General features: G+C 40.6%; 1 protein-coding gene across 8 annotated transcripts in view; it reads right to left on the bottom strand.

Moving 5' to 3' along the window:
• LOC137137369 (phospholipid-transporting ATPase ABCA1-like) overlaps positions 1-12992 on the bottom strand; it is a 139495-nt gene that overhangs the window by 22921 nt on the left and 103582 nt on the right. For all 8 annotated transcript variants that reach the window (XM_067523554.1, XM_067523553.1, XM_067523551.1 and 5 more), the window contains 5 exons: positions 8850-8973; positions 7438-7567; positions 6842-6962; positions 2253-2315; positions 712-818 (listed from right to left, as the gene is read on the bottom strand). In XM_067523554.1, the coding sequence (XP_067379655.1) occupies positions 712-818; positions 2253-2315; positions 6842-6962; positions 7438-7567; positions 8850-8973 (545 nt within the window). The remainder of the gene's footprint in view (positions 1-711; positions 819-2252; positions 2316-6841; positions 6963-7437; positions 7568-8849; positions 8974-12992) is intronic.

The raw sequence follows: 12992 nt of genomic DNA, 5'->3' as shown, positions 1-12992 counted from the left end.
TTTTGTTTCCCTAAAGGTCTCTGAGGTTTTTCTTTTATCTCGGTTACCAACATTAGTCCGCTGTGTTAGGCCTTGCTCTATTCAGCTCCTTTGCTTTGTTGAGCACAAAGTCAATTATCAGATGTTTAAGTTAAACTATAGCAACCGCTGCGACATGCAACTAAGTGCAGCTCATACTCAACCATACTTGGTTGTGCTGCCTTAGAGATGCATACCAAGGCAAAGGAACACACTTGTTTGTTCCTAAAAATAAGGAAGAGCCTCCCTTCACTCCAATGCTTGAGTCTCATGTAGCTGGTGTCAAGGTATTTTTTTTAGCATGTACAAAGATTTCTTATGACTGATTCTGTAAGGCAGAGACATAAAAACAGAGAAAGGTACAGGGTGAGGGTATGAAAAGGAATGAAATACATGCAAGATGTGCAAGAGGAAGGTAGAAAGAGAGAGCAGAGTCTTCAGCTTTTCTGAGAATATCGCAGCGAGGAGACATGAGAGAAGCAAAGTTGAAAAGGCAGACACTGCAGAATGCGTATGAGGTCTTGAAACAACCCAACAATGAAAAAATGAGAAAATACTGCGTGAGGGATGGAGAAATAGAAAGCTGTGTTGCACAGAACAAGAGTAGTTGAGCTCAATCCCCATCTGAGCAGCCATCTTGGGTGGCTAATTATGATGAGCTACTTGGTGCACTACTGAGAGTTAGTGCCTCACCTGTATCCATTTAGGAAGGCCTCTCCACTGGAGGCTGGGATGTCTCCTGTCAGCATCTTGAATGTAGTAGTTTTCCCAGCTCCATTGATTCCCAGCAAGCCAAAACACTGGTGGAGATAATGGAGGGAGGCTTCTGTTAGGACAACAGTGTTTTGTACACACTAGCCTCAGCAGAAAAGAGACAGGAGACAATAGCACTAGATGACAAATATCAATCATTCTGTATGTAGATGGGTTTTCTTTTGAACAAATCCCCTACATTAATCCTTTTAATAAAGTCTATCTATGGACTATATAAATAGTGTGAATAAATAACTGAAAATACAATTTATTGAATATGCATGACTGCTTCAGTACTCGGCAACACAACAAATTGATGTATTTCTGCACACAAACAAAACAACAGACTCTAAATCAGTACGGCAGGCACACCAGAACAAATACTCTAAGAACCTGACCCATCCCAACAGCATTTCCTCCTACCTCAGTAAATTGCTACAACAAACATTATCCTCACTTCTTCTTTCGTCCCTGATGCTGCTCATTTTACTCGTCTCTGGAGGGCATGCGGCAGGAAGTTGTCTCTGCGGAGCCCTGCGGTCATGTGACCCGCCGTAGGTGCTCTAGCTCCAGCATAAATATTTGATTTCTGTCATTCATTGATCCCTGCTTGTTTGTGACCTGTGCTAGTGAATGCATAGGAGGAGGCTAAGCTGGATGTAAATAATGCATGGAAATGCAGTGTGTGATCAGCAGAGCCCTGTGAATCACAATATTCCACTGGCATTTACACTGGGCTCTGAGTAAACAGTGGCAGGGAGGATGGATACCAGCAGAAAGCCCAACGAGCACGACTGCCTGTCAGCATTTGAGATTATGTTAAATCAGTGCATGTGTGCAGTGTGTGTGTATGTGGGTGGGTATAACTAACGTGGGAACATGCTTCAGTGAGTAAGGATGCTTTACATAGACAATGTCTGTGTCTCTTTGTCCAAAGCTGTGTAAAAGTTCACTTTATTGCATTGCTGCCTTCGGTGAAGTTAATTTCCTTCTGCCAATTTACAAGTGTACTGAACTAAACACCACTGGGTCTTCGTGCCTTTGCTCCACAGACGCCGATGCTCTAGCAGTGCTCTTCTACAAGCCTGCTTGTGTGTTTTGAGCACACACATGCTTGGCAGTGGCATAATGGCAGAAAACAAGGCTGATAAGGAGATTAGTGCTTTTCCTACCGCCTTCTTTAAGCAGTCCTTGGAAGATATTCTGATTCGACTCAGCACAGAATCCCTGCTCACTGCTCCACGGTCTCATGTGTCAATATTTAGTAAATATTACCATTAATATTCAAATGTTGTTGAAGGTGTTAAACTTTATTTTCAGAGGCAACAGAGAATGAAATAACTTTTGCCATATGGGTGTTGGTACTGAATTTTTGAAAGATATCAAATACTTAAATGCAGGGGAGTCTTCTAACATGTATAAAAGCAAACACATTATAGGTTTGAAAAGGTGCTCGTGTGATTGAAAGGCATTTGGCTCACCTCTGCGGCAGGGACACCCACACATAGCCTGTCCACAGCAGGGATGCTTTTCCGAGGGTATACCTACAGGGAGCAGACAATAAAATGAATCAACCAGCAAGCTGGAGAAAGAAAGAGAGGAAGGGGGGAAACAAGGCAGGAGGCAGGAAAGTGTGGGGAGCAGACAGTGAGAAAGATGGCAGAGAGGATGGCATGAGAAAATATGGGGTGATAAAGCAGAGCAGCAGGGAAGAGGTGAGATGGAAAGGAGCAGGTGAAAAAAAAAAAGGTGGAGGGAAAATGAGAGAAAGTGAAAGAAACAAATTTTAACAAGGAGGGATAATTTGCTACATTTAGAGCAAGCCAGATGGGACAAGGTATAAAAAAGTAAGACGCTTAGTAAAGGGGAAGGAGGAGAGTAGAATGAACATTAATATTTGTGTCTGCAGAGACGGCATTCACGAGGGTGTGCGCCTTCACTTTAAAAACAACATCAATGAGCAACACACTCACAATACACAATATTTTGTGACACCGACTATGAGCCAATTTGCATTTAGTGATCTCAACACAGTGACGGGACATAGTGAATGAGCATGAGCTGATGGGCATAAATAAAAAATTATAAATAAAATCACCGCATATTGTCAACGTAGAGTTATGGTGGATTTTCTAACAAACATTTTCCTTCTTAAACATCCACTTTATGTGAACAATAGCAGTTATTTGGAGTTTATATCCAATTGTTGAATGTGCACCCAAAGGTTCAATTCTATGCAGGAATCCTCACAGGCACGTGTTGGTGGCATATACTGTGCATCAGCAATCGCCAAAGCAGAGTATGTAAATTACAAGTTATGAGGGACAATATTTTAAACGAAGAGCTCCAATACACTCAGAGAGGCTGAAACTGTCAACACATCCAAGCTCTTTAACACTGGACATCACTAACATTTAAGTCCTACAGCAGCTTAATTAACTAAAATATTATGTTGACATTTAGTTTTAAATGTTTAGATTAGCATGCGTTGACAGTAATAAAAAAAACAAAACAAAACAATCCTACATGACTTTTTTCCCGTTAGTTTAGAGACATCCTGTCAAAAACAGAAGTGAGGGGGACAAGACAATCCAGCTGATAGATGTCAAGACACAAATAATAAAAACTAGATCCCATGAGATGCAGAATGTCCTCTCTCGGGATAAAGAAGAGAATGAAACTTCGCACATTCTGATTGTGAGTCAGCATCCTGCTAAGATCCTGTAGCGACACTGGAAATGAGAAGGCGGTTGATGCATTTCACATCTCACTTGAAAACCTTCGATGCTGCATCCACATCTGCCCCGATGATCAAGCCTCGTCAGTGCTCACTACAGTGCATGCAGGTCAGCCTTGCCTGAAAATCTCACCGGAGCAAGTGAAGAAGCTACCACGTGAAATTGACAGGATTTATTAAAACGTATGTTTTAAAATATAGCTGAAAAACATGCGACAAAAAATAAGTATTTAGTGCATGAGGTGTTTTTCCAATGTTTGATACGTTTCCAAAGAGGTTTCAAAGCAACGTTCCCTTGCTCTAGCACAGAAAGACAAGACAGGGCCTTTGTTGTTGTTTGCTGACTGTGACAGGACATTTAGCATTCAAACTCAAGGACAGACCTGTGCCCTTTTGAATCATGAAAGAGTGACTACTGTTTGCATCGTTTTTGGGTTTTCAAAAAGTGAAAACATAGGCGTATGAAGTGCTGTGCATTTCCGTGAGTGTCAGAGACAGAAAGAGCGAACATTCATTAAAAAGTGACAGCATATGGTTCTCTACGTTTCCTGCCTGTATAGACACTCTAGGCCAAATATACATCAATAAAAAGGTGGGCTGTCCCAGCTGCATTCACAATCCTACCAGGCAAATGTAAATTTAGAACTGCCACTTCAAGCCCGACTATGACATTGCATTTATTACACTGTTGGCACATCAGAAGACTTTGATAAAACCAGGACTTGTACAGATCCATCATTGTTTCAGTGCCACCTGGCAGCTGCACTCAGTACTTATCAACCCGAGTTATTCATACATACAACTCTTTACCGGTAGTTTGCTACGTCGAAGCAGCAGATGTATAGATGAAGATACACAGTATAATTCCTGCCTAACTCGAGCGCCACTGCGGTGGCATAGTAACAAATGTGAAATTAGATGAGACAGTTGAGAGAATGTGATGGCAAATGTCAGGAAGAAACCCACCATTCAATAAATCATTGGTTGTTGTGACACAAATACATACTTATTAAGAGTTTTCAATTCATAATCTTGCATATGTATTAATTTTACCTAATCATACGTTATCAATTTACCTAATCTCTACAAATACCCCTGGCTGCAGAGGTACCCCTGATTCCTTTTGCCCAATGGGATTTAAGGGAATGAAACGCACACGAGAAATTATTGTGGCACAGAAAAAAAAAATCCAACAAAAAAAAAACAAAAAACAAAAAACCACAATACAAAAATCATCTACATACATTCATCATCCACATGAGCATACTTGTTATATGCCAACCTGCCACTCACCGCACGTGTCTTCTGAATTTAAATAGCTGTCACAGCGTTCTTTAAAACTTTCCCTGTCAACTTAGTGAGTGACTGGAAGGTTAAATTGACAGCTCGGGGCCCGGAAAATACTCCCAGACGGACACACATCTATTACAATCCCCATCGATTACAGTGCCAACGATAATGTAACAGCTGACCGGAGCTAGCAGGTGGGGCGCCCAGCAAAGCGTTCCTGTTTACAGCAGCAGGAAGAGGAAGGGGTGGAGCAGGAATCTTACACATGATTGATGGCCTGTCGATCGCTTCAGAGGCATGCTTAGATTTATGACGGGACCCAGCCTGTGGTGCATGGCCACTGAAGCAATGCGCTCATTGATCAATTTGCTATCTACACCCAAAATGGATGGTGCACAGCTGTGGTGGGATTCAAGTAGGGCACTACAGGAAGAATGCTGATGACTTCTGTCACTGAACTGCTGTCTTTGTTTGGCAAAGGGCCACCGTCCGCCATAAAGCTGTGTGTGGACAGCTGAGCCATTCTTTGGCATTGTTTTGGAGTCGTATTGACAGTGAAAAATAGACCTTTGTTTTAGAGACTGTTTTGATGACTTTATACTGAATTTAAATACTTGGCTCTGTTTTAGCCAAAAGAGGCAAACTCCTGCAACCCTGCACCCCTTTTCACCTTGTGAGAAGATTTGTAATACATTACCCATCCAAGTGTTTTAACCCAGCGCCTCTTCAGTAATTACCCTAGGGAGCACACGTCTATGTCCGTGAGCAATGAGTGAAAGATTAAGTACGGTGAGACTGCAAAGACCAGGGGAGTAGAGGAGCGAAGAAAGGTGGTAAGAGCCAGAGGCTGTTAGATCGCCCAGCTGTCGGCACTGGAGCTGCAAAGCAGGCTGCTGTGGCGACACTTCCTGCTGCTACGCCACCCGCAGGGGAAGAAACATCTGCCGATAGATGGAGCGTTAATCTCGCCAGTGTTGAGGCACATATCATCACAGCAGGCTCGACTTCACCTAAAGCACATAGGGGAGGGCCAGAGCAGTGTAGGACCACGGGCCTTTAAATCCCTAAAAATGCAATCTTGTTTGGTCCCATGCCCACTTATATTTGTGCATGTTCACAGCTGCAGGCCAGCAACCTGTCTTCCCCAGTTACCCTGCAATCTGAAAAATGCAGGTGCAATTGGAGGGGAAAAAAAAAAACTTTAAAAACTCCTCCCACCCACACACGTCCACATGTACAGATGTAGTTGATTACTGCAATTTAAAAGGTGTCCAAGCTATTACTGTGTAATGTCAGAAAAAGAATCAAATTAGACCTGACTGAAGACATTTCCTTTTTCATCTCTTTATATACGACTCCTATCCCAATAGAATATATAAAGTGAGATTTTTATTTGGCTTATTGCATAGTGCTGCATGATTTATTTAATCTCAACTGCAGTGTCAGCCTGTCTGATTACATAACCACAAAAGGCTGCAATATAATTAAATTAATACGTACATGTGTACACGTGAGACTCCATTATGTTTGTGCACTATTTGCTCATTACAGAGATTAGTAAGGTGGGTTGATTCTAATGTTTGCTTTAAAGTTGAGAAATACAGATTTTAAAATTCTCTGCAAGTCCGTAATCGCAGTGGCACTCTTTTACCAAATTGTGCACCGCTAACACTGTACTTAAAAGTCCATCAAGTAAATAAAAGATGAATATTAGAACGACAATAAAACGCGGGTATTAAAATGGCAAGGATGCAGTTTTTAGTAATACAAGTATGTCACTCAAGTGCAAAAATTCAGACAGGTAGGGCATAGTAATAGGTTTATGGAGCACACAGAGGTCACAGTTAAGCATCCTGATGACGTGAAGGAAGACGTTTTGTGAATCGTAGACCTGTGGCTTCTTGCCGTTAACAATTAAAATCAAGCTCATGTTTTAATAAAGCCAACAAAACAAATACACACATAAACTGACGGAAGTAGGAAAACTGTATCATGCACCAAAGCCACATTGGTTTATGAGCTCCAAGGTGCCCTGCGTAATACCTTAGTGAGGTCATAGACCCTCAACAGGTCATTCTGGGCTCTGCCATCATGCACTCTCGCACGTTCTCGAGCAACATCGATATCCTCCTCCTCTGCAGATAGTGGCTTTGCTGAAATAAGCCTGGCAGAGACAAGTTAACCACAGTTAATACCCTTCGTTAAAATTAACATGAACTCACATGACAAATTATCGTGGTCAAAGTTTAAGCCCGGTGAAACAATCTCTGCAATTTTCATAAATAGTTAGAGCCACAGGCATTAGTTTCCAGGGCAACCATGCTTTTGAAGCAAGTAAACACGATAAAAAAAAAAAAAAAGAAAAGGAAAAGCATTCACTGTGTAACAGATGTTTTACATAAAATGAATTTACAACAAATTAATTATTTAAATGGGGAAATTAATAGAGATGAAATGGTTTACTGGTTCGTCTTTAACAAATGCCAATTGACAATATACCAAATGGACAATTACTGGATCGGGAAAAGGCATGACCAATTAATGTAAGATCACATTTAAATGGACAGAAGAATTAAGGCGTTGGAAACTTTTTCTCAGTCAGTTTTGTTGATACTCGGAAATGACACAGTTTCTTTTACCTCGGTTTGCAGAAGAACTTATACTGGATGAGGATTGTAATAACAAACATTACAATTCCTTGGATGGCCATGGCACAAAGGTTCTTTCCCACCATTTCCCAGCTGAGTGGATCCTTGAAACGGTCTTCCCCTAAAAAAAGGAGGTAGGAAGAAAGGAGGGACAAAAAAAATCATGGCGAAAAAAGTCTATTCCCACAGGAGAAGGTAAGTAATCAAATGCATTATTATTGTGTGTCAATTTTATGTTAATTGCCAAGCCTCATTTTTGGTTTAGCAGAAACATTGTCAAAACACTACGAAATTACCGGACGTGTGTTTACTTCCAGGCGCAGCACAACATATCCATGTCAAAAGTTTGAGGAGAGCTGGAGTTTGTCAGCTCTGCGAAGTGTTTATTAGACATATTCATAGGTGAAAGCCAGCAGTTTAAAATGGCACTTAGACTTAAAAATAAAATAAAAACTGCTGTCAGCGGTGTCATGTGACACGCTGTACTTTTCATGTTGAAGCCGCTCTCGGCTAATGAACACGTACTGTAAGTAAACCTGTGACAGCATCCTCCAAACATTTTACATTCTGCGTTCTCTTTCCTCCTTTGCTTAGCTTCTACAACCCTTGAGCCTGAGGGGATGAAGGGTAAGGAGAAACTAAAGCGTTTTCAGTCTCATTCTATAGTAAATAGCCCCTCTCCACACCAGCCCTTTTAAGTTGTGATTGCTTTTCTCTTCCTGCTCTCCACCAACGCCGCAAATGATTCTTCAAACCACTATTTCCTGCTCCATCTCGCTACAGATAAGACTCCTCTTCCACTTTCATGTCCCTCTTTGCCTCTTGATGGCCTCCTTAACCCCGACTCCACCTCCACGGCCCTGTCCCCATTTTCTTTCTTTCACCTGCCTGAATTTAAAGTGGAGAACAGAGCTCTACGGGGGGTTTATGAGTAGTGTTACTGGTCCAATATTTCGGTCCCTATTAGGATAACAATGTAGCATTTTAGGAAAGTATTAGTTTAAAGTAAGGTCATATTTATAAATCACATTCCACATCCCCTAATCTAGCTACTGATGCCCCTTTACTTTTCATTTAGCAATTCCATCTGGTCAAAATTCCAATTTGTGCCGTAGTGTTTATTTATGACCAAATAATAGCAGACCTAATGACACTGATGTAAATCTACAAACTAGAGCTGCGGGATTTGGTCAAGAAGTCATATTGCAATTGCTGTCGACATTGCTGCGAAATGTGACTGTAATAACTGTAATAAACACACAGATTACTGATAATTTACTAATGTGTGTATCTAAACAAACAATACAAAAAAAAATTTAGTATTAGATTAGTATTAACACAAAGTATATAATTAAAACGGGCAATCTACAATGAATTATGTGGAAGCGGTGGGGCCTTCTTACCAAAACTGCTGAAGAGGGTTGCCATTGCCTGGTTCTTGGCCATGTCTATTAGCCCTCTGCCCAGACAGAAATGTGGGAATATCAGCAGCACCTGCTTCACTATGTTGTTAATGCGGGAGACGTTCTGTTGATCAAGAAGAACACACACACACACACAAGAATTAGAGACATCTTTAAATATTTGAGGTCTGACTGGGAGTTATTCAGCACAACCCAATATCTTGACTAACCGCCTAGAATCAGCAGGGTCAGAGGCGCAAGAGGTTTGGAAGACAGTGTGCAGTGCCCTGATGCAAGTGTGGATAATTAACAAACATCCTGCGCTCAATTTGCATGCTGAGTGCTGTTGTGTTGCCAGGCTCCTAATGGCCCGCTGAGGAAGTGCATAGCATTTAGGTTCAACTTTCTTGATGTCGGAATTTAGCAAACATTAGGTAACATACTGTGTGATGTGTGAGCTGGCACACAGACAGCATGTGTAAACACAAACTGATGAAGTGGTGCACAGGTAAGCAGATGTTTACCCTTACAATCTTAACTAAGGGTAGAAGAAGCACCCAGAGACCAAAGAAACACAGCTGACAAGAACAGAAAATGTGAAAACACCTACAGGCACTCTGATACTGTACACAGAACAAAAACTAAAAACCACAACATGTTTCACTTTTTCACAAAATACTTAAAAAGCTAGTCACATGTAGACAAGGCATTTCCTGGGTACAACGTGTCTTTCTCCCCAAAACTACACTGTCCCCTTTTCTGTTTCCATTCCCTGAGGGCACAGTTCAGCAGTTGCCTAGCAAAGCAGAAAAGCAATAATTAATTAAAAGGAGACTCGTCGGACAAGGCTGTAACAAAGTGGCTCAAAAAGGGAAGACGGTACAGTAAGTCAGGGACAAAGGAAAGGGGAAGAAGGGAAAAGGCACAGAGAAGGAAGACAAAATATTACTACATTTGGTGCAGCATGGTGTTCAAAAGCAAGTTCATGCATTATGTATAGAGCTTCATTGCAGCACAGTCTTCAAAGCTCCTGCACGCTTGCAGAAAGACTATAAATTCATAATTTCTGTATTTTGGGTGAGCCCAGGCAAAGGGTAGGTGGGGCAGGGATGGCAAAGCATTTTGTTAAAGCTGTGTACGAGATTTCTCAATAATGGCCATTGATGTGTCTCAGAATTAATCAGGGATGTTTGCGCTGCCAGTGATCTGTGATTTATATGTTTTTAACTGGCAGTTAAGAGTCTGACAACAAACAAACAAAAATCAAAAATGAAAGATACCAACTTTTTAGTTGGAATCATGCTTTTTCACTTGCATGCAGACACATGAGTTAAGCTGTGTTACTATTATCATATATGTAGCGGTCACAATACATCAGGAGAAACAGACAGTTGAGCTTAGCTTAGCGTAAAAACGCGAGGCAGGTGGAAAGCGCTGGCCTGCAACTGTTTTTTTTCAACTTTTTTTACAGGAATACAATAGATACATAACTAGTATAGAACTTCATGCTGTTCAGAACAAATGTATGCAAGTCTAATTCAGACTTATTGGCCAAAATTGTATTGGTGACAAATGTGAAGAATTTTTACAGTAATAAAAAAATTTGGTGCAGACGTGAACTACTTTACATACTGATACATTAGGTGGTAATTTGTACTATTATGTGAGCATTTAATTAGATTTACGTAGCTTTTACAAGTCTTTACCTACAAAAAAGGTAAGTAGTGGCTGAAGCTGTAAAATAAATGCAGTGAAGTAAAAGAACAATATTTCCTGTAAATTGTGGTGGATTGAAAGTAACACAAAATACAAGTAGCTCCAAACTTTACTTTAATACTGAGGTAAATGTACTTAGTAACTTACCACCTGCGTCAGACTCAATGTACTTGAGATTTGCAGTTTATACAATCTAGCATCATTTAAATTTATGATGAGAATGACAAAAACACTGCTAACATTACTAAATGTTTGAAGATTCTGTCTTCTTTTAATATGTGTGTTATTCCTAGTAATGCATCATACAAGGGCATCCATGTCTAGGAGATGAAAGCGATCCAACTTAATCTTCTTCCTTTGTGACAAAACATACAGTAATGTTCAAGATCAAAAGTGGCCACATGCATATGTGAGACGATTTTCTGCACGAGTAGGTGGTCACTGGCCTAGTTTCTCTCAGGCAGATATGAGAATGTGTTGAAAAGGCCCCATTGATCATGATGTCAAAGCAAACCTTCAGATGTCCAGCAATGTGTTCAACAATAATTCATCACTCCTTTTATCTACATTTACACATTTGCTTGAAGACTAAAGAGTACAAAGAACCGCAATCACACGTCCTACGTAAGAATACATTCCACTCTAAACGTGGAGTGGGGATCATTTGAATACATCCCTTTCATCAATCAGTGCATCAAGATTCATGAAAATCAGCATGAAATATTACAGATCATTCCTATGAAGGCTTATACTGAGGAGAAAGCCGGAGCTGAGGTGCATTCGGAAACCTATTTTTACATAGAGATTCCAATAATAAACACTTCTCTCTGTAGTGTATTTCTCAGCATTGGCTTTTAGTTCATATCTGCCTTGTGGTCACAGTAAACTAATGTGATTTCTATTTAAATATAGTTTTTTTGCAGCTGCAGTTAGGTTTAGCTAAGGAAGTTATACCTTATATCTTTCCTTTTTCAAACACTTAATGTCAAACATTTTTATTCCCCAGTTGTTCGTAAACATATGTAAATGTTTAGGCAGACATGTCGTGGGATTTGCTGAAGGCATTAAACACTCAACTTCAACAGACAAACAAATAAACAACAGCTACCATTTTGGCGGAATGCAACTCATCTGTCTGGCAGAGGGATGCAAAGGGACCCAATTTGAGATTAATGCATGAAATCAGACACCTTCCCCTGAGTGGGTGTTCATCGAGGAGATCTAGGAGGCTTGTAGTCGGGGATGATGAAAAGCTAGACAATTGTTCCCTTTATGTTTGTGCTATATGCTTAGAAATCATTTTCAAATGGTTTTGAAGGTGTTATAGTCCGCAAGGCGCTTATCTGACCCATATCGCTACTTGTGCTTATTCCCATAGCACAGCTTCATTTTTAATGTCAGGAATCACAATGAGAGCAGACACAATATATGGCTCCAGCAGTCTAGTTAGATATTTCTGGAGATTATATCCACGTTTGTTCAGCTTCTCTAGTTCTTGTGGAAACCTGTATATATAACAATATATACAGGTTCATGCTGTGAATCTGTTATTGAGGAGTTTTCGATAAATCCTAAATTTGTGCTTTTTTGGGGGAAAGAGGTACAGAGAATGGTCAGCAGTCAAAGTCTTTGCTTCTGTTTTGAAGATTAGACTATATAAAACTACTTTCTGTTGCAGCAATTTTCATTTAAAGCATTTTTAAACATTCGGCCAATAATGCCAGATAACACACAGTGACAGGTAGACAGTACCTGGTCACACTGCCACACCTGTAAATTAATCCTGGAAACTGTATCTGCGCCTGTGGTTATCTCTGAGTGGCACGTGGTGGAGGTATTGACTCAGACACTGCTTCAAGCATACGAGGCAGGCTGGGATTGATGCAATCCACAGGGAGCTGGACAGTCCTGAGGGGAAGAAAATCTCCCATTGGTCTCAAGACAAAACTGGGGCACAGAGTCTGTAACACTGCGGTTACTTTTTCTATTTCCTATCTTGGAAAAAAGTAGTGCTGTGCCCAAAAGGGATCCACATTCAGTCTGCGCTTGAAAACAGTGATCAGATTGCAGCCTGCAGCTTTACTTTTGACTGGCGTTGTTTAACTAATGCCACCGATGAGGAGTCTAAAGATGAAAAAGCTTTAAAACAGTACAAGCGGCAGAAGGAGAAGGCTAGATCTACCCTTTCTGCTGAACTCAGGCGCTATATTATTTATTTATCTATATAGATCTCACTCTCTCTCTCTCTCTGTCTTTAGCCATGTCTCTATCTACAATCAATCTGTACTATAGACATATTCAATCTGAACGGGGGCACGGGAAACCTGAAAAGTAATAACACTTGATGATTGATGTTGACCTATAAAATTCTCTGATCAGCAGCAAAACTCAGTCAGATCAGTTGAATTATCATGGACCCCTGTCACT

Source organism: Channa argus, chromosome 12, assembly GCF_033026475.1.
Source record: "Channa argus isolate prfri chromosome 12, Channa argus male v1.0, whole genome shotgun sequence".
NCBI classification, from domain to species: domain Eukaryota; kingdom Metazoa; phylum Chordata; class Actinopteri; order Anabantiformes; family Channidae; genus Channa; species Channa argus.
The sequence above is the reverse complement of the archived record's forward strand: the minus strand, read 5'-3'. Positions and strand labels throughout refer to the sequence as shown.